This window comes from Geotrypetes seraphini, chromosome 1, assembly GCF_902459505.1.
Source record: "Geotrypetes seraphini chromosome 1, aGeoSer1.1, whole genome shotgun sequence".
Classification (NCBI taxonomy): Eukaryota; Metazoa; Chordata; class Amphibia; order Gymnophiona; family Dermophiidae; genus Geotrypetes; species Geotrypetes seraphini.
This window is the reverse complement of record NC_047084.1, coordinates 172,008,489-172,031,642: the sequence shown is the minus strand read 5'-3', so window position 1 is coordinate 172,031,642 and position 23,154 is coordinate 172,008,489. Positions and strand designations below refer to the sequence as shown.

The 23,154-nt window shown below is 39.1% G+C and overlaps 1 protein-coding gene across 3 annotated transcripts in view; it reads left to right on the top strand.

The window, feature by feature from the left end:
- Nucleotides 1–23,154, top strand: part of FSTL5 (follistatin like 5) — an 865,201-nt gene that overhangs the window by 39,478 nt on the left and 802,569 nt on the right. For 2 of the 3 annotated variants that reach the window (XM_033941548.1, XM_033941557.1), the window contains exon 2: nt 7,862–8,000. In XM_033941548.1, coding sequence (XP_033797439.1) covers nt 7,878–8,000 — 123 coding nt within the window. In that variant the 5' untranslated portion in view covers nt 7,862–7,877. Of the gene's footprint in view, nt 1–7,534; nt 7,555–7,861; nt 8,001–23,154 lie in introns of those variants that run through there. The other variant, XM_033941565.1, reaches the window with a different exon arrangement.

The window sequence follows — 23,154 nt, the reverse complement described above, 5'->3', positions numbered from 1 at the left end:
AGGGGCAGCGTGGGATTTGACCGCACAACCTCAGGTTGCTGAGGCTATAGCTCTAACCACTCACTCGGGCCAAGGGGAGAGGGAAAGAGGACTGCTTTGGGGGGAGGGGTGTGCTGGGGGCCAGACAGCAAACATACTTTGCTCTGGGAGGGGGGGGGGAACAGAAGGGGTCCATGGAGCAGTCAGGCATGGCACAACAGGGGGCCAGGGGGAGAGGGAAAGGGGCCCTTCTTTGGGGGGATGGGTGTGCTAAAAAAAAAAAAAAAAAAGACAGCGGCCAAGGAGAGAGAGAGAGAGAGAGAAAGAAAGACAGACACACACATCCTTTCTAGCACCCGTTAATGTAACGAGCTTAAAGACTAGTATAGCTATAGATTCAATACACAGGCACTTATTTAATGAGGGTGGTTTGAAAAGTTGTTTTTTTTTGGTGGGGGGAGAAGCAAGTTAAACAATGTAGTCTCCATCAAGGGCTATACACTTAGTCCAGCGAGCAGTGGCATAGTAAGGATGGGGTTGTGGTGGGGAAGTTTTATTAATAGGCGATTTTCCATGCTGATGGGATTTCAGATAATATTTGCCTCTTTGCGGATGATACCAAAATCTGCAATAGAGTAGATATCCTGGATGGTGTGAATAACTTGAAGAATGGCCTGAAATTTGCCAGCTAAAATTTAATGCTAAGAAACGTCATGCTTTTGGGCTGCAAAAACCCGAAGGAATGGTTCAGTTTAGGGGGTGAAGAACTTATATGCACGACAAAAGAGCGGGACTTGGGATGTGATTTTTTCATGATGATCTTAAGGTGGCCAAACACGTTGAAAAGGTGAAAGCTAGAAGGATGCTAGGTTGCATAGGGAGAGGTATGGCTAGTAGGAAAAAGGAGATATTGATGCCCCAGTATAAGACTTTGAGACCTCATTTAGAATAGTGTGTACAATTCTGGAAGCCGCATCTTCAAAAATATATCAAAAGGATGGAGTTGGTCCAGAGGAAGGCTACTAAAATGATGTGTGGCCTTCATAATAAGGCATATGGGGACAGACTTAAAGATCTCAATATGTATAACTTTGGAGGAAAGGCGGGAGAGGGGAGATATGACAAGAGATGTTTAAATTCAGTACCTTAAGTGGCATAAATGTGCCTGAGTCGAGTCTTTTATTTGAAACGAAGCTCTGGAATGAGAGGGCATAAGATGAAGTTACAGAAAGGGTGAGAACGGCCACTTACTCCAGCACTTTCCCAGACCAAGAACTGTCTTGGTCTAGGTCGGGAGAAGTGCTGGAGTAAATGGCTGTTCGCAATAATGGTTAATGGGGTATGTCCTTGAAGAAGTGTTAAGTGAAACATGTTAGTATACAGAACTCCTGACCGAGCTATGCAATGTATCTAAAGATAAGTGATGTATATATTTAACTTTAGTGAAAAATTTTAGAATACATAAAGACACAGAAAAGAAATATATTTGAGAGGACCAGTGACGATTTGGTACATAAAGCTTTAGGTCTGTGAAAGTATTTGAGCCCTGAGTTGTACTGCTGAGATCCTTGGAAGATTTATTGAAGGATCAAATGAAAATATTTAAATAAAGTCTGTGGAATATATGAGTGTTAATGAGGCTTCCGCATGTGCAGTTAAAAGCATCATCGGAAGAATGGAGTGGTGCTCTCAGCCAGTGGGTAGAGCAGATGTGCAGAGGGGCTCTTAGCAATGGTTGGTGTTTTTCATCTAATGGACTTTGGAGAATCCTGCTAGCTACAGCATTCCCAAGGATATGGTTTGAGCCAGAGCCAAAAAATGAGGGGCCTGTGCCCCTCCAGGACTTCCCCATGGCTTCACTCTTAGTTTGATTTTGGAATTACTAGATTGTTGGCATTCCCTTTTTAAATTGGAGCAATACATCTTGAAAGAAATATGGTCAATTCTAACTTACATGATTAGTTAAATAACAGCACACTTCTTTGAAACATACAAATGGATACATAATACTAATAAAGATTAAATTGCTTAATAAAAGCTGCTCGGTTGAATGTCGTTTGTTTTCATTCACAAATTAACGAAGTGCAGTATTCTGCAATGTCACTAATGCAAAAACTCAGGAATTTAAAATTAAATTATATTTTGTTCTGGTCAGGTTATTTTTGCCCCAGACTATCAGACTGCACCCAAACGGTGTCTTTTAAATAGGCCCTGCACCAGAAAATCTCCACATAAATCAATTTCAGTTCCAAATAGGCAATGATTTCTGCAATTATAACGGATTAAGACACATCTATTTCCTGGGGAACATACTATTTAATTCAGCCTTCACTTTAACTGCATAACAATTAATTGGCTTCAATTCTAATAATCAAATTAATCTATTTCAGTTGTTTCAAATCATCTTTGCTATAACTCTTTCCAGAATTAGAAGACATGAATATCAAGTAACCAAGGTTTCTGCTGTAAATCATGCTTGGGTTGGCCAGAAAAGTTATAGAATTCTATTGGACATGTTGAGATTTGGTGGAAATTTTGCTATGTGCTTGTCTTAAATTATCTGTCAGTTTAATATGTATAAAACGGTGGGAATCGGTCAGCAATTGTACCCACCTCACAGAGCGGAGGAATTGCTTAACATAGTAAATGATGGCACATCCAGTCTGTCCAACAGTCATTCTTAAGGCAGTTGGAGCAAAAAAAAAAAAACAGTAATTATTAATTTAAGTTGTTAAGTTCCAGTAGAAGATGTCTTCCCCTTCCTCTGAGATAGATAAGACCAGTACTCGGATGCTAAGAAAGCAAATGGAATGTTAGGAATTATCAGGAAAGGAATGGAAAACAGATGAAAAATGTTATAATGCCCATGTATTGCTCTGTGGTATGGCTGCATTTGAATTCTGTGCGCAGTTCAGGTCGCCATATCTCAATAAAGATATAGTGGAATGAGAAAAGGTACAGAGAGGGCAGGGCTTTGGAATCGGTTGATAAATTCTTCGACTCAGACTCCTCAGTTTCTGGTACCCGTGACTCCAACTCTGATTCCAGGTACCCAAAACTGTTTTCGACTTTGACTCCACAGCCCTGGCAGGGCTGTGGAATTGGTAGATAAATCCTTCGACACTGACTCCAGGTACCCAAAATTATCTCTGACTCCACAGCCCTGGAGAAGGGCAACAAAAATGATGAAATGGATGGGACGACTTCCCTATGAGGAAAAGCTAAAGTGGCTAGGGCTCTTCATCTTGGAGAGGCGGCTCAGGGTGATGTGATAGAAGTCTATAAAATAATGAGTGGAGTGTAAAGGGTAGACGTGAATAGTATGTTCATTCTTTCTAATAAATACGAGGACTAGGGGACATGCGATGAAGCTACTAAGTAGTATATTTAAAACAAACCAGAGAAAATATTTCTTCACAAATGTGAAATTAAACTCTGGAATTCGTTGCCAGAGAATTTGGTGAAATCACAGTTAGCAGGGGTTTAAATCACAGGGGTTTAAAAAAGGGTTGGATGATTTTCTAAGAGTGAAATCCATAGGCCATTATTGAGATGGCTTGAGGAAATTCACTGCTTATTCTTAAGATAAGAAGCATAGAATTTAGTTTTCTGCTTGGGACCTGGGTTAGCCAATGTTGGAAACTGGATACTAGGCTTGATGGACCTTTGGTCTGTCCCAGTATGGTAATTCTTATGTTCTTATTGCTACAGCTCTGAATCGGTGACTTGGTTTTTGGCAGGTGTGCTTAAAAGTAATCATAAGCTAAACAATTTTGGTTTGTGGTTTTTTTTGTTGTTGATGTTTTTTTATTTTTTTCTGTTCTGTGAGTTTGAGATGTTGGAAAAGGAACAAAATCTATATATCTTTCTAGAATTCTATTAAGGGGTTTTAGGAAGTATTGTAATATGATACCATTTTTCCACATATTTGTTTAATTTGAGGTGATAATTTGGTTTATGAACAAAATATCGGTGGGTATTTTATTTAATGTGTAACATTTAAATTTAAAAAGAAATGCAAATATCTATGAATACAAGGTCACATGTTTTGGATAATGGCTTTAGCTATGCCCCCCTATTATCAAGCCACAGTAGGGCATTTTAATGTGGGCCGGTGAGATAAATGCATATCATCGCATCCCATGCGTGGATGCTCTCCTACCCAATGAGAGCAGGCAGCGGGGCTGGGGCAGGGCTAGGGAAGGATGGGTGGAACTGGGCAGGTCTAATAAAATCAGGTAACCCTAATGAGACTTAGAATCTAATCTAATCTTCAGTTTATTTACCGGGTCATCTCCCGAAGGAGCTCAACTCGGTTTACAATTGATTAAAATTAGAATGACATAAGAGTAGGCCTGAGAGAGAGTGTATCATTTCCAGAAACAGCACTGGTAATTAAAATTGAAGGTGTAAAATTTAAAATACTAAAAGAATAAAATATACTATTACTACAGCACTTCAGCAGGTAAGCTTTTAAGATATTGTGTAAACAACCAAGTTTTTTTAGATCTTTCCGGAATTATTTTTACTGACCTATTAATCTGATAGAATCAGGAAGCCTATTCCAAATTTCAACCAATTTAAATGCCATAGATTTACTATGCTTCCCAGCACATTTAAGCCTTCTAAAAGAAGGAAATGATTTATATATTTTTGTGATCCTTAACAGGATCTAGTAGCAATCCAACATAAAGGGATTGAAGGATCAAATATTCCATAAAGGAATTTAAAGACAACACAAATGCACTTAAACTGTATCCTATAATGAACTGGAAGCCAGTGAAGCTTTCTCAGTAATGGAGATGCATGGTCATACTTTCTCTTTCCAAAGATAAGTTTAGCCGCTGTGTTTTTTGTATCAACTGTAGCCGATCTAGACTACCCTGTTTAATGCCCAAGTAAACAGAATTATAATAATCAACTGAGCAAGCACAGTGGACTGTACCAATATTAACGGCCTCTTTTACAAAGCCACGTAGCAACAGCCTCGAAACCCTTTAAATCTCTATGGGCTTCAGGGCCGTTAGCGCAGCCGCTAGTGCGGCTTTGTAAAAAAGGCCGTAAGTAATGTTCATGATTAAATAGTGCCCTAACTTTCCTCAGCATACGCAAACTAAAGAACCATTTCTTTGTCAAATAATTTATCTGGTCATGAAATGTAAGAAAATAATCCAGAATAATACCCAAGATTCTAGAGGAAAAATCTAGGTGTAATAAGATACCTGATTTCAATGCAACGTTACCAGGGAGATTTTCTAATCTAGGCCCTTGAAGCATTCAGTTTCATTTGGATGGAAGTGTTGAATTTTAGTTCTATATTTTAAGAACAGTAGGAGACAGTACAAGAAGGCCTAAAATGGGGCCTGCAAAAGAGGCAATGAAGGTCAGTACTTTTTAATATGATATGGAAAGCAATGTTAAGAAAGTGGAGTTGGAAGCAATTTTTGGGCTGTGGAGTCGGTGAATATGTGCCAACTCTAACTCTGTCATGCAATTATTTATAATGCTTAAATTTATTTCACAGATAATTTGATTAACCCATTTGATCCATTTGTTTCAGGATGTTTTACTTTTAGAATATCAAAATAATAAAGGGGAGATACTGTTTATTCCTCTGTGATGTTAGTTATTAAACTATTATATAGTCACAGCTCTTGAATGGGCTTAAAATGCTATGCACTACTATGTGCATGCTACTACATATAATATTATGTGAAATGCTCAGACCCTACACCTCGTGATTTCGTGATAACACCAAACTGAGGATCATAAGGGGACCATCATAGCTTTCACCGTCCCCATTGCCTACCATACCAGATTTGATTCAAATAAATGTTATTTATACCTCCAGGTACTTTAGTTAGATTGTGAGCCTTCGGGACAGTAAGGGAATTTTTCAAGTACCTTTCTTATTTCTAATCTTAATGTATATTTTCTGTAAACCGCTTAGAACCTAACGGATGTAGCGGTATATAAGAAATAAATTACATTACATTTATCTAACACTGTGCAGAAGTGCTACTAATAGAAATTCTTTGATAACTTATCTGGACATGGTGGAGTTGTTAATTGTAATGAACCCCAGACAACTTTAAAACTGCCAATTCGAATTCTTCTTTTTTGTTCTTATATTCCTTGTTTCTTTTGTTATTACTGTGGGGCACAGTAATAACAAAAGAAACAAGGAATATAAGAACAAAAAAGAAGAATTCGAATTGGCAGTTTTAAAGTTGTCTGGGGTTCATTACAATTAACAACTCCACCATGTCCAGATAAGTTATCAAAGAATTTCTATTAGTAGCACTTCTGCACAGTGTTAGATAAATGTAATGTAATTTATTTCTTATATACCGCTACATCCGTTAGGTTCTAAGCGGTTTACAGAAAATATACATTAAGATTAGAAATAAGAAAGGTACTTGAAAAATTCCCTTACTGTCCCGAAGGCTCACAATCTAACTAAAGTACCTGGAGGTATAAATAACATTTATTTGAATCAAATCTGGTATGGTAGGCAATGGGGACGGTGAAAGCTATGATGGTCCCCTTATGATCCTCAGTTTGGTGTTATCACGAAATCACGAGGTGTAGGGTCTGAGCATTTCACATAATATTATATGTAGTAGCATGCACATAGTAGTGCATAGCATTTTAAGCCCATTCAAGAGCTGTGACTATATAATAGTTTACTTTTAGAATATACTGTATTTTGATAATCAAGTTCTTTGGTTACAAAATGTAATATATTTTATGATGATTTATATATTTGTGAAAAGTGGCACCTAGAGAATGACATGAGGATAAAGTTTGTCCCTGTCCCCAAGAGCTTTGCCCCCATCCCTGCAAACTTTCTCTCTATCTCTGCCCCTGCAAACTCCTATATAGATATATAAATAAAGGAGTCGGATTGACTGTATAGTCCTGGGTAAAAGACAGGGTAGCATGCGGTATAGAAGCTCTCAAACAACAAACAAATGTGTGGATCCTTTGTTACATTTACCTATTTGAGTAGCTGGTCCAAGTTGCAGCTGTAACTCCAACCATATGCAAAACATATTACTAAGAATTGACATGGTAGTCATTTTTTTTAGGTGCTGCCTCTTGCCTCCCCCCCCTCCCCTCCCTTCCTCCCTCTTTAAAGCTAGGGGTCTACCTGTTGTGAAAGTAATTTCCTTTCCTGGGTGGATGAGGGGAAAGCCGTTTATTTTTCCTGCAAATGCTCACATTGCTCCATATATTACTTAATGGTACAGACCAAAATGGAGACTGCAGGCAAACCAGCTGGAAGGTCAGTCAATTGTAAACTTGCATTTATATCTTAGTGATGATATCTAGATCCCCTAACTGAGTTTGTCCTTGGTCTTTTTGATCCTGCCTGCATGCAGTCATTCTTCCTTTCTATGCTTCCCACCATCAATTATCCCCTTCCCAAATAGCCAATGCCTATTGAATGAGGTCTGAGTCATTCCTTAAATTGTAGAAATGACCATTTTTTTTCTTGTATTTAGTGCGAAGAAGCACATCTTAAAGACAACAATTTATTTTGGCTGCAATATTTCTGAGCTGAAGTAATAAGTGAGTGACCTATTAAGAATGGGTTTGACCTTTTTGGGTTGGCTCGGAATAACTAGAAAAAAAAAAAAAGCTTTTTCTTTAAACTCACTCTTTCAGCTGAATGTGTAATACTGTACTATATTTCACTATCAAACAGACTAGAAAATGAATATTTCTTAAACATTATCCCAGTTTTCTATGCATGGAATATTTTTAAATTACTCTTGAATTGATCTCTGAATTCAGGGATAAAATGAACTTTATGGTTTTACATTTGAGAAGTGATTTTATAAAGTTTGCCACTTTTTTCCCATTTTAATTTTAACAGGAGAGGATCAATAAGGATGTTTAAGTGGTGGTCAGCTGTTTTGTTCCTTGGAAGCATTTTTTGGGGATTAGAAGGAAAACCAGCTAAGGATGGTTATGGCCTGAAGTCCTATCCTCCACTTGTGCGATTGCGACATAAGGTATTCTTATTTTTTTTTTTTTTAATGTAACTTTGTTTTGCATTCTACCCACTTGTTAAGGCCAGTTCTATTAGTTAAATCAATGAACCTTATAAAAAGAAATACTGTGTTAAATTAATGGGCTATTGTTTCTTTGCTATAAAAATAAACTTGCTTTATAATTATCTCCAAATTTTTCTTCTTTCTCAGTGATTGAAATTAAAGCTTATATTCAAAGTCCCTCCCCCCAATAATGGAACAAACATTTGTTTTATTTATATGGATATCCTGCTCTGGATGATGATTACCCATCACTCATCTAAACCCAGGCACTTCCTGGTCTTCCTTCCTCAGGCTCTCTGCTGGTTGTCAAGCTTGAGCACCTCCTGGATTCGCACCCTGAGGACTCTTCCAGTCCCTCAGTTGTCTTTTTCCCAGACTGACGCCCGGAGGACTCTCCCAGTTGCTCACTCTCCTAGTCACTCACGCCTCCACCAGGCCCTCTGCCAGTCATCAAGCTTGACCCCCCCCCCCCCCCCCACTCTTAGACATTATATGGTATAAAAGAGGAAGGCAACCGTTGTCCAATAGAGATGGCAACATAGTTAACAAAGTATGGTGAGTGTAGAATGGCATTACAAGCATGGCTAGAGCAATGTCTTTCAAACCTTTTTAGCTCTGGTACAAATGTTTTTTTGCGGCACATTATAATTGAAATTAAATAAGTCTCAAATCTACTTTTTTGTTGGTTTTGCAGTTTTATAAAGTTATTTAAGCTATGTATGGGTATTTGTAATGACGGTGAAACTAAAAGTAGATAGAATAGAATTGCCAGTCAATGTGATAGATGTGCTTGCTTTTTGAGTGCAAATGAACTCAAAACACGTATTTCATCATTCACCATCTTCAGTCCTTACGGTCTCCTGATGGACGGTTGCCTCTTTGCAGAGCGACACACAATGCAGGAACGCGACCTTTGCGCTTCCTGCCTGGCCCATACCGCTCTGTGATTGGCTGTAGTCAGTTACTGACTGTAGCCAGTCACAGAGCAGTGAGGGACCAGGCAGGAAGTGCAAAGGTCGCACTCCTCCGTTATGCATTGCTCTGCAGGGAAAGGCAGCCATCAAGCAGCAGACCGTGATGTACCATCGCTACTGTAAAAAGGTACCAGGGGAAGAGGGGGGCTGCAGGCTGCTGCAGGCTTCCCAGCACCAAACCACCAGATGCACCTATGTGTACAGGAGGAAAACCAAGAAGAGAAATTTTGAACCAAAATTTTTTATTTTTCTTCCTCTACAAGTGGGTACATCTTATGGTCCAAAAAAATATGGTAAATTCTGTCAGAGCTGAAAATCCAAGGCCCAACATTGAATATATGGATCTACTTTAGCATGAGCAGTTGGTTCTTTAAAAAATGCAGATTGCCACTGGCTGAATACTGTCCAGTGAGTTTGTGTAGTTAGTGGTGTAACTACATAGACCCTTATTTACAAAGCCATGCTAAAATAACATGTAGTTTGGGGAGGGGGGGGGGTGCTATGTAGCAAGGCATGTGAGAGGACATGTTCAGGAGAGCTCACGCAGGGCCTTCTATTTTTCTACTCAAACTAGCTTATATGTCTAATATATTCATGGATAATATACTCACATAAGTGCTACTATGGCTTCATCAAAAACTCAGTGCATTGATGAAAGCTTTTGCAGCAGTTCAGTTGGCTAAAAGATCAAAACCAGATCTGCCATCTCCTTCAGAAGTGAGTGCAGCTAAAGACCATTTGAGATCAACACTGGATTCAACAATGATAGGCAAATTTGTTGAGATTAAGGAGCTGTTGCATAATAATCACCAGGTGATTAAAGACCTTCAAGCTGGTGTTGACTTACAGATGGAGGAAATACAGACTCTCTGCCAAAACTTTGGATCTTTGGATTTATAAACGCAGGCACTGGAAGTGAAATCCACCATCTTGGATTTGCATAGTAAGATTTCCTGATTACAAAATGAGATAGACTGTTCCATCTGCTGTGATTAGCAATCTTCGCATACTGGATATCCCACAACAGGCTGAGGCTGATGATCCAATTAGGTTCTGCATCAAATTTCTACCAGAACCTTTAAATCTTCACTTTGATCCTCTGATGGAAATTGAGGACCCATCGTGTGCAATTCCAAATATCCAAGACCTATGGTTCTCAAGTTGCTGCAATACCCACAAGTATTAGCTGCTATTGCTGCAGCTAAAGCGCCACTTAAGTGGCAGGGTCATATGATTTTAATTCTCCTTGATTTGGCAACATTGAAGGCCTTCAAATGGCAACAGTTCCTTGCAATTAGATCTGAGCTGAAGAACCACCAAAGCACAGAATGGTTAATTCTACCTTGCATATCACTTTGAATAATGTCACTAAAAACTTTGATGATTTGGAAGCATATCTATATGTACAAGGTCATGTTTTATGGAGGTTCAAACAGTCTCATCCACCTTAATAATTTTTTTTTCATCAGTTCGCTGCTTTGCTCCTGACAAATTATTGATTGGCTTTAGCTGTGACTCTTTTGGTGTTAAATTTTTCAGTTTAGAGCTAATTGTGATTATCTGGTCTACAGTACCCTGCGGGGGCCCCCTGGATCCCTTGCGCGTCTGCTATTCATCCCATTCAAGTCCTCTTTTCTTTAAGATTTGCAACTTGTTTGTAAACCAGTTGAGTTACAGTACCTGGGTTATTTTTTGAGTTGTTTCTGTTTATAGCAGCCATACTATGGGTTCCTTTTACTAATCTGTATTAGGGTATTAACATGCGGAATAATGCGCGCTAGACGCTAACGCCAGCATTGACCTGGTGTTCTACCCATGTAGCGCGGGTTTAGCGCGCTAAAATGCTGCATGCGCTAAAAACGCTAATGCAGCTTAGTAAAAGGAACCCTATGTTTTTCTTCATTCTCCGCTACTTGTAATGTTAACAGATGTCTGCCGATTTTCACTGTTTCTCTAAATGTAAATGGTTTTTAAATTTGATCAAACAAAAGAAAATGCTTCCTTATCTAAGAACTTTGAAACCAGCTCTTATGCTACTTCGGGAAACACACCTGAATCATAAAGAACCTTTGAAATTTATAAACATGGTTTTGCAATATTAATACATAAACCAATCTGTCAGTTTTACACCATAAATCCAATCCTAATGGTAGAAGAGTTTTCTCCAATTTTTTATAATGCTAGCAGATTGAATACTGTATACTATCTATAAATGCTCCCAACAAAGAAGATCCTCATTTTATTAAAGAGATATTTTATCTTCCAGAAGTGATGGGTTCTGTTTCATTTGCTGATCGATTGGGATTTTAATCTTTGGTTGGATCCTTATTTAGAAAGATCTTTGCCTCTTACTTGTGTAACTGCAATTTATTATGGAAAATTTTGGGTTAATTGATCCATGGAGGTGTTTGAATCCAACTGAGTGTGATTATACTTGTTTTTCAACCCCTCATGCTTCCTATTTGCATATTGATTACTTCTTACTTTCTACACCGTTGATGACAAAGTATTACCTACTAAAATCCATGGAGGGGCATAGTCAAAACATACGTGTAAGTTTGATTTGGGTGTATGATGCTAGTGGGGAAAATGCCAATTTTAAAAAAATACATCTAATTTTTTTTTTCGTGAAAATCATCTATCTGGACATCCAGGCTATTGTTCGTTCAGACTACCAGGATGTCTGTCTTTATACCATATCTTTGACCAAAATTTTGTCCAAGTTCCAAATGCCCAGAACAAGACTGTTTGTTTGGATGTTGGAGGGGCCATTCTTGTAACTTCACAAAAAGGGTGCAGATAAACATTTTACCAGAACTCCCCCCCCCCCATAAACACCCTGAAAAACCACTATACCTACCTGTTTACAACCCCAATAGCTCTTATGGCTGCAGGTGGCACCTATATGGCAGAGTAGGGTTTTGGTGGGTGCACATGTACTACCATAAATGTAGTGGTTAAGGGGCTTATGGGTCTGGGTCCTTTTCTCTATGGTTCACTAGCCTCCCTCCCCCCCCCCACACACACACCTGGGTGCAACTCTATTAGACTTTCCTGTACCAGGTGCTGATGTTGTAGAGACAGGTATGTACTTTTTTATTTTGATCTTTGTGGGGCTGTGAGGGGGTCAGTGAACACTGGGGAGTGTGTGTGGTCTTTACTTTTGTATCGGCAGTGGTTACCTGGCCACTTTGGATACCTTTTTGGCACTTATACCTGGTTTTACATCATCTTAACTCGCAATGCTTAAGTTTCATCCAGGATTCTAGTAAAACGTTTGATTATCTCTGCAGGATTACTATGTCTAGGTCAGCCCCCTTCTTGTCCCCATCCTGTCCTAACCACTCCTCCAGATACGCCCATTTTCAGCTCTAGGCGCACAATGAATTCAGAGGCATAAGTCTGTGACACGTCTAGAAAGTCAGTTTGATTATCGGCACTTGGACAACTTATCTTTTAGGTCATCCAAGTGCCAACATGGGCGGGCTTTTAGACATGTAAGTTTTGATTATGAGCCCCATGGTATATTGTCTGTGATCATGCTGCTATTAGTATTGTCCTTGAGGATGATTTTTCTCTTAATTCGCATTTCAAATGGAGATTCAATATCGCATTTCTTTCAGATGCTTCATTTATCTCTGAGGTTGAGCATTTCATGACAGAATATTTTCAGTTTAATACTGATGCAGATACTACTGTGCAGTGGGATGTGATGATAGCTTCCCTCAGAGGTTTTATCATGAATTATGTTGCTAAGAAACACAAATCTGATTTGAAAATGAATTCTCAATTAGAGTATCAAATAAAAGCTTTGGAGTTACAAGGTACAAAGATGAGTGCTCCTAAGATTTATACAGATAACTTAGGGCTTAAATATTGTTACAATACTATCTGTTCTGAGGAATCTGTGGTTTTTCTATTTAATAATAATAATTAATAATTTTATTTCTTATATACCGCTGTACCGTGAGGTTCTAAGCGGTTTACAGTAGAAACAGAAGAAATGCAATAAGTAAGATTAATTAAGATGAAGAGAAAGTACTTAGAGTTCCCTGACTGTCCCAAAGGCTCACATTCTTGCTAAAGTACTTGAGAAAAATAAATTAGTTAGGTTATAAACATAGAGTAGAAGAAGGTAGGAAAACAGTTCATAGGAAAATTAATTTCGAATACATTATATATTGTTCAAGGCGGAATACAAATTATAGGAATTACCAAAAGAATTGCGTAATAAAGATTATCTAGATAAATTACATAACAGTGATTCGTGTACATTAAATGGTGTGGTAGAGGATTCAATTTTGAGAGTTACATATCAAGGGAATCAAGTGATAACAGAATATAGTGGAGATTATCAGTATATACGGTTTACAGATTGGAAGTTACCTAATAATGAAGTAAGAAATTTATTGGATAGTGTGGAAAATGTTTATATATGAATCAGAGTATGTATGATTTAAAAGGTCCGCTAAGTATTATGCTGGAAGAAACAAAGGGGGCTGGTTATTTACAACATACTTGAAATCTAGACAGCATAAACAAAAAGATTGCAGGTGTTGAATCTCCTTCTGGGGTAATTGTATTAGACACTTCTCATAATTGCAACCTCATTGTCTATTTTTATTCCAAACTGTATACCGGTGAGAATGTATTTTCTCAGACTAAGATGGATGACTCCTTTTTTTCAAGATTTACCTCGCCCTACCTCGTCTCCAGATGACCTTAAACTTATTGAAGGCCCCATTACTTTAGAGGAGATTGAGGCAGCTCTTAAACCGCCTAGAAGTCGCAAGATTGTTGGCAGTATATAAGAATAAAGTTATTATTATTATTAAAATCATAAAGCCTCATAAATCTCCTGGTGGTGGTGGCTTTCTGGTGGAGTTTTACTGTAGGTTCTCCCCTTTGTTGACCCCCCTAGGTTACTTAGGATTTTCCATGATGACATGAAATAACTTAACACTTCCTCTATATTTGCTGAGGCATTGCTTATTGTGATTCCTAAGCCAGATTGAAACCTGCTACAAACTTAAAAATTATTGCCATAGTGTGGAAACACAAATTTACACCAAAATTCTGACCTCAAGGCTGGTTAAAGTCCTTTATAAGGAGATTCATCCTGACCAAAGGGTTTTTATCCCATTGTGGTAGTCTACTTCTAACACATGGCTGCTGTGTCGTATACTTTTAGCAGCTAAAAATAAATCTGATCTTATGGCAGCTATTTTTCTAGATGATGAAAAAGCCTTCAACAGGGTTGAATGGCCTTATCTGTTTTACGCTTTAAGATGCTTTAATTTTGCTGACTATTTTATTGCTTTGACTCGAGTTCTTTATACACACCCTTTAGCTCGCTTAAATGGCTAAATTTTCAGATGTTTCCAGTATTTAGTTTGCACAGAGAGACTAGGCAGGGGTGACCCTTATCTGCACTCCTTTTTCATCTGGGTCTGGAACACCTTGCAATTGCTGTTTGCCTTTTTTCAGAAATTTAAGATGTTAAAATTGGCATGCGGGAAGTTAAACTCACTTTATGCAGATGATATAGTGATATCTTCCCAATATCTCTCATTCAATTCCCTTTGTGATGCAAATAATAATCTAAAATTTCAGGATATAAGATAATCTTAACATTTTAATGTTTTATTGTCTTAAATGTGATTGTATCCGATTTTCTTTTCATTGGGCTCCAAGAGTTAAATATTTAGAGATCTTATTTTCTTCAGACTTCGAGCCCACCCTCGCTATCAATCGTGCTCAGGTGCTTGCTACGGTTGATATGTTACAAAAATGGTCTCGCCAGGTGTGGATGTCATGTGACGATTAAGATGGTGTTGCATATTATCAACTACATGTCTATGATGATCCCTTGCTTACTTGATAATCCTTACTATAAACTCTTAGAATCCATGTTGTCACTTTCTCTGGCTCATTAATCCCCCAAGATTCCTAGACATGAATTACAGTGTGCTAATATACATGGTGAAGTGAATCTTTATAATTATCATTGTACATTTCTCCTTCATCAAGGTTGGTATTCCAGCAACATTCTTCAAGTTCATTACCCAGATGGGTGGAAGTAGAAATATTTCTTATTCATCCTTTGAATTTTGGTTCTGTACTAAGTTGTAAGATTCCATCTTGTATTCAACAGCACTTTATACAGTCTGAAATAGTCAAGCATCTTTTGATATTAGATTTGTTGTTCCAAGTTGATATCAAGGATACTTTCCTCAGTCTGTTTGGCTTAACCCAAACTTCTGGATTGTTCATACTATGATTTATTGGTCTTCCTGACTACTTAAAGGCATACAGTGTGCTTTTGTGTATTTTAATTTTGTGGTTAACCACAAATATGATTTATATTGTGTGTGTATATATGAAAAATTAACGGAAAAAATGGTGTTACAATTAGTACTATTATGGGGGCAGGGTCGGGGCGGAGATTGGGTGGCGATGGGCATGCCTTAGCCCAGTGTTCTTTAACTGCTGGTCCGCTGACTGGTGCCAGTCCACAAAATAATTATTTTATTTCTGCTGGTTCATAGGTGTCAAAAGGTAGAAGAACACTGATCTATAGGGCTGTAATGCCTGTTTTTGGTTCTCTGTCATCCTGAATTGAAGATATTGCAATTAATACAAAATGTAGCCAATAAAACGCTTGCTGACAAAATATAGTTGTATTCTACTGGTTTTCCCACATTTTTATCATGCTTGCTTAGCCCTTATATTCTGGGTCATGTCTTATGAGTCTTTCAATAAAGTTGCTCATGATTCCCTCATTTTGTCAGAACAGCCTTATGAATATTTGCAATTCCATTTTTAATGTTGTAGGGATTTCTCTATGAAAAAAGGCTAAAGAGTTCAGGGCTCTTAACCTTGGAGAAAAGATGGCTCAGGGGAGATATGATAAGAAGTCTATAAAATACTGAGTGGAGTAGAATGGGTAGATGTGAATCATGTTTACAACAAGGCTAGGGTACATGAAACAAAACTACTTAGTAGATTTAAAACAACTCGGAAAAAACATTGCTTCATTCTCCTCAAGTTCTGTATATGGCGTCATAAGTTGTGTGCACAAATCGGTTCAAACAGCTGATTTGCACACACAATGGACTTGTTTATTAAGACCAAGCAACTGGCCATTAATACCTCATAATTGATATTTATTTGCACTAATTAAAATTTGCACACACAATTTGGTAGGCAAATTCTATAAAGTGCTGTATCCGTTCCACTTTATAACATTTTATTGAATGAAACAAGTAAATATGCAATAATATAATACAAATAGATACGCATTACGATTAAATTCACAATTATGATATTTCTATACATATTTCTATCATTACTCCAAAATATATTTCCATATGACCTATTTCAACCCCCCTACACCTCCCCAATTCCCTTCCCTACTCCCCCATTCTTTTAATTTTATATTCAATTTATTACATTGTAATACATTTCCATATAACCAATTCTGTTCTACTCGTACATCCCCCAGTTCCCTCCCCCCCTTCCAAATGGAAGATGACACAAAATACCAGGTATTAGGACGCAATGAATCTTTCCAAAGCTTCAATGTAAAACACTAATAATCATACTTTGTGCTCTAGATGAAAGATTTTGAATACAAGGGTCCCAAATTTTCAAAAAGAGACGAGTTCATCTAGAAAATCTACGAACCTCCCAAACCTCAAATAACAAACGATGGCATAGATTCCTCCATTATCAAAAGCTAGGAGGAACTTTCTGTAACCAATATTGCAAAATACATTTCTGACCAATCATACTGCCTTTTGAAATAAAATGCATCTCCATTGTCCATATACCCCACAATCAGCAGCTTTACCAAATAACACCCCCCTTAGAGATTCCGCTAATTAACTATCTCATAATGAACCCAAATATAATAGGATGGCAGACCAGAATGACTTAATAAGAGGACATTGCCACAATGCATTGAGATAGCTTTATCACATTTAATACAATTGGGAGAATTAACTAAGCCTGCATGAAAAGCATGCACCTGTGAAAAATATGCCCTATGTAACATTCCATAGGTACATTCCCTCCAAACATAGCCCGTAATAATTTTATCCGTTCTAGTATGCAAATATGTAAAGGGGTGTGATTCGCTCCTGAGTAGCTGCTTTAGATTGTGTAACACAATTTTGGGCATTGGCCACGCCTACTTTGGCATTCTGCGACCTAAAGCAGCTACCTAGCTGCGAATCTAGGGGCTATTTTAACTGCCTTTTATTTAGGTGTCGGTAGGTGCTTCAATCCTGCCATTTCTGACCATTGACAGGGTGCCTTCTGACACCTAAATTTAGGTGCTGCTTATAGAATTTCCCCCTATATGTTTAAGAGCCTACTCTAACCAAACTTTGAACTATACAATAAATACTGTAAATCAATCAAACTGCATCCCCCATGTTATACCTGCTTTGTATTTATCTTGTTGTATCTACGTTGTACCTAGCCACTATTTATCTTCATTGTTGTATCCATATTGTTTGTATCTTGTTTATAGCCAAATTGAGGCTCATTTTGAAAACGCGTAAGACTTACAAAGTTATATTACAATGGAATTTTGTCAGTTTATGTGCTTTGAAAATGAGCACCATTGTATCTACTACTATGTACCAAAACCCTCCTAAAATGTAACCCACCTCAAACTCACCTGGATTACTACAACGCTCTATTCAATGGTCTTGCAGCAACAACAACAACAAAAATACACCAGGCGACTATTGAGTTCAAAATGCAGCAATAAGACAACTGAAAAATCTACAAGCCCATGACCCAGTCTCTCCAGCACCGATATTGGCCCACCGACTGCCCTTAACCAAACACTGCGTTTTCAAAGGCCTAGTGTTGGCATATGAATCCCTATACAACATGACACCTTAGTATATTTTCAGTGACTGCCCCTTCTCTATGGAATTCTACCCTGGATTACTTAAGAGAAGAATCGATCTTAAATCACTTCAAGTCAAAATTAAAACTTTTTTTTATTTAATGATGCATTTGGAACAGTCCTTTTTAGGACAACAGGAAGATCTTTTTTCCCCTTTTTTTGTTCTTTACCTTCAAAGATTGTAGTTCTTTCCCATATTCCATATGTTTCTGTGTGTCATGTCACATATCTAGTCCCCTGAGTCCTCTGTATTTGTTAATTTTATATACTTACATGTATTTTATATTGTACACTGGCTAGAATTTTGATTAGGTTTATCAAATTTTAAATAAACTTGGAAATTTGGAAACTTTTTGCCTGTATGAGTTACAACCATTATATGTTTCTAATCTGGCACTATTCTATGCACCTAGGCATTTATTAAGGTCCTTGAATAATAGAGTAGCTGTTCCCCCCATATCTCAAAGGCTCACCTTGCCTCAACTAGATACGGTGCATTTTTCTATTTTGTTCCAATATTGTGGAACAGTTTACCTATTGAATTGAGGAAGGAAGAGTCATTTCAAAATGTTAAGTCATCTAAAGGCTTGGAGGGGCATAATCGAAATGGACGTGTAAGTCTGTTTACGTCCAACTCGCAAGTCGTCCAAAGTAAAAAAAAAAAAAACAGCCTAGGACACATTTTCGAAAAATACGTCCAAAATATTTTTACTTTCGAAAATTGTCTAATTATACATCCTGCCAATCTGATCGTCCAAGTTGCTAAATCGTCCATCTTTATACCACATTTCTGTCCAACTTTTCGTCCAAGTCCAAAACGTGTACAACAAGCCCTGTTGGACGAGAGAGGGGTCTACAAAGTGATGGACTGAACACCCAGATATGCCACCTAAATAGTGGGGTACCTTACAGGGAACTGCTGTGAACGTCGCAAAAAGGGTACCATGTCTTCATTTCACTACAGCTCCCTTATAGATAATGGTGAATCCCCCAAACCACCTCCAGAATCCCCTTAGACCCACTTATCTACCACCCCAATAGCCCTTATGGCTGCAGGAATCACTTATATGCCAGTACAAAAGGATTTTTGGGGTGTATAGGGGAGTGCACATGTTTAAGTATCAATGCAGTGATTACAGGGGCTTATGGGCATGGGTCCTTCTCTCCATGAGTCCCTAACCCACCCCCGAGATGACTTAAGCTGCCTCTGTGCTGGATGACTAAGCTTTCCTATGCCAGGTGGCCAGGTGATGATGGTCTGGAGGCTGAATTTTAAAGGTGGGATTAATATTTTTATGGGGGTGGGGGGGCTGGGGGTCGGTGATCACTGGGGTAGTGTGAGGGGGGTCTGTTTTATGTGTTTGCAGTGCTTATCTGGTGACTTTAGGTGGGTTTTTGTTCCAGTTTTTTACCACTCTGAGTAAAGAAGAACTTCCTACTAGTGACCTGCCTGCCGAGAGCCAAGATAGAAGACATAGTGAGCCACATCAATAGGATCATCGACAGCATGGAAGAGAAAGATATGGCGGTGGTGATCCATGTGGGGATAAACAACGTGAGCAACAGGAACTACAGCAGAGAAGGACCGGTTCCGGATGCTAGGAAGGAAGTTGAAGAACAGAACGCCGAGGGTAGCATTCTCAGAGATCCTGCCGGTACCCAGGGCTGATGAGAATAGGCAGATGGAGCTGCAAGTAGCCAACGCGTGGATGAGGCGCTGGTGTGAAGATGTCTCAAAATGGACGCAATCTAGAAGAAAAGAATTTCTATCATATCATGCGAAAGTGATTTCATTAGGGGTAGTTTTTCGGTTAAGATTTCCCTGTAAATGTGTTGTTTCCCTTCAGGGAAGTAAATATGTGTTCTTTGAACCTGCCCAATTTAGGTTTCTTTTTAGAAGGTAAGGGTATCTCTAAGCACCCTGATTGAATCAGGATGGTATGGTGTTAAACTAATGGAAGGTTGTTTAACTGCTTTTTCCTAATTTTAGTTTATATATCCCTGCCCCAAGGGTTTGTTTTCTTCTTTTTCTCTTCTCCTCCTATTGTGGACTATGTGAAATGTAATATTACCTTGTGTTAACTTTTGATTATCAGCAAGTACTGATTGTATTGTAGTTCAGTATTTCCTTATCATTGTGCTGTAATGATAACTTGAAATGATTAAAAAAAAGGATTCCACTTTGTGCGCAACTGGATGACATTCTGGGGTAAGAGCAAACTATTCAGGAAGGAGGGACTCCAGCTCAGCGGAGACGGAACGAGGCTACGTGCAAGCAACATCAAGAGAGAAATTGAGAAGTTTTTAAACTAGAAAGAAGGGGAAAGCCGACTGTTGACAGAGAGTCGATGGTTCAGGAACTGGTATGCCCAGAGGATACCATGCAGGAATATAGTGGAGAAGACTCACACGATCATAGGCAAGACAGAAATCCTGACAGATCAAAAGGGACACGAGGGAAGGAAATGCAAGAAAGTAACAGGCCGCAAACTCAAGTGTATGTACACGAATGCAAGGAGCCTAAGAAAATGTGGTGCAGTGGTTAGAGCCACAGACTCAGCACCTTCAGGTTGTGGGTTCAGATCCCATACTGCTCCTTGTGACCCTGGGCAAGTCACTTAATCCTTCATTTCCCCTGGTACATTAGATAAAGTGTGAGCCTGCTGGGACAGATAGGGAAAAATGCTTGAGTACCTGAATGTAAACCACTTAGACTATAAGTGGTATATAAATGCTTAAATAAAATAAAAAAAAATAAGATGGGTGAACTAGAAGCTATGGCACAAAAAGATAACCTTGACATCGGCATCACAGAAACAATGATGGAATGAGGAAAACGTCTGGTACACTGTGCTGCTGGGATACAAGCTGTACCGCAGAGACAGAGTGGGTCAAAAAGGTGGGGGCATTGCCATATACATCAAAGAGGGAATTTAGTCTACTGGAGAGAACACACCAGAAATGAAGAATAAGTTAATCTCTATGGGTAAAAATTCTGGGAACAAATGGAAAGGAAATGAAGATCAGCATAACGTACAAAAAAATGTAAGGAAGATTTTCACGCAGAGAGTGGTGGAAAACTGGAACGCTCTTCCGGAGGTTGTTATAGGGGAGAACACCCTCCAGGGATTCAAGACAAGGTTGGACAAGTTCCTGCTGAACCGGAACGTACGCAGGTAGGGTTGATCTCAGTTAGGGCTCTGGTCTTTGACCTGGGGGCCGCCGCGGGAGCAGACTGCTGGTCGCGATGGACCACTGGTCTGACCCAGTAGTGGCAATTCTTATGTTCTTAAGTTTGTATGGAATATATCCCCTTTTAACTTTAGAGAGTGCCCTCTCGTTCTCTCTGCCTTGGAGAGGATGAACAACTTATCTTTATCTACTAAGTCTATTCCCTTCATTATCTTGAATGTTTCGATTATGTCCCCTCAAAGTCTGTGTAATGTAACATGCTGTATGTGACATGCTGAGGAGGATGGGAAGGAAGAGGTGCACACTCATAACATCATTATATATTCATCCATAGCTGCATGTTAATGATGTGCTCATATGCACTTATTTATCATCATAACATGTACATCATCATTAACATGCAGCTGTGGATGTGCAAGGACAGGTTGAGGAGGATGGATGGGAAGGAAGGTGCACATATCAACATATCGTACATTTTTAACATGCATGATGCAGCTATAGGCAAGCTGAGGAGGATGGGATCATACAGATGTGTATGTTTAGATATGCGCTCACATATACAGTCAGATGTGTATGTTCAGATATGCACTCAGATGTATATGTTCAGATATGCACTCAGATGTGTAGTTTTTTCTGATATATTTATTAAGCTTACAGTATTTATAAAAACACATTTAATACTTGTTACAAAAAATATTGTGCAATTGTGATCTACTTCTGGCCTACAAAGGTCAAAAGAAATCCTTAACTGAGATTTTACATTCAAAAGTGAATTATAGCTACTAGCACTATTATTTATTAGTTATTTATTATGCAGATGCTTGTTAGTTTGTTATTAGTTCAGTATTAGACATATGTTAGTTTAGAATAGATAGGTATAGATTAGTTTAGGTTAGGTTAGGGCCCTGCTGAAAGAGTCTACCTTGACGTGGTTGCAGGCTTACAAATCTTTTGGTCAAAAAGTGCGGCGACAGAGAAAAGTATGTGTGTATTCGGCCCATGGAAGAAGGAGGGGGGCTGGGGGGGGTTGGGGGGAAAGGGGTGTGTGGGGGGCCCAATAGGATTTCTTAGTAAGGGGCCCAGAAATTTCTGATGGCGGCCCTGTTCTCAAGCAGTGTTAGGGTTTTTAATCGCCAGCCGCTGTGGTAAAAGCTCCAACACTCATAGTATCAGAAATTTTATCACTGGCTGGCGATTAAAAAAACAAAACCCAAATGCGTCTTGAGAAAAGGGGGCCTTAGGAATCTGCATTCAATGTCGATTTATTTGCTTTGTTAACTTTTTTCTTAAAAATATATTGAACACTAAATAGGTGTAATGCATATTAACCTAAGAATTAAGGAGTACCGTATTTTTCGCTTCATAAGATGCACTTTTTCCACCCCCCCCAAAAGGGGATAGAAATAAGGGTGCGTCTTATGGAGTGAATACCCCCCTGTACCCCCGTACCTTTTAAAAAAAAATCTGGCTGTCTAGCGCTGTATGGCAGGAGCTTTAAGCGCTCCTGCCCTTCTCTCTGCAGACTCCTAAACTCTCACGGCAGCGTCTGAGGGTAGCACGAGGCAGGGGCAAGCTTTTCGTGTTCCTGCCTGGTCCTGTTCTGCTCCGTGAATGGCTGCTGCCAGTTCTCGCGGGACTGGCAGCAGTCATTTATGGAGAGGAGCGGGACCAGGCAGGAATGCGAAAAGCTCGCGCCTGCCTCATGCTCTATTCTGACGTTGCCGTGAGAATTTTGGAGTTGGCTGAGGGAAGGACAGGTGTGCTGAAAGCTCCTGCTGTACTGCACTGGACAGCAGGATTTTAAAAAGTGCTCCCCTCAATTGCTGCTGTGAGAGTTCGGGAGTCAGCTTGGAGGGAAGGGCAGGAGTGCTAAAAACTCTTGCCATACAGCGCTGGACGGCAGAATTTTGAAAAAGGTACTGGGGCCTGCTTGCCTGCCTGCCTGCCTCGGGGTGGGGGGCCCTGTTTGACAGCCACTAGCCCTGTCTGCCCTTTGCCCTGTCCTGGCCTATCACTAGACCAC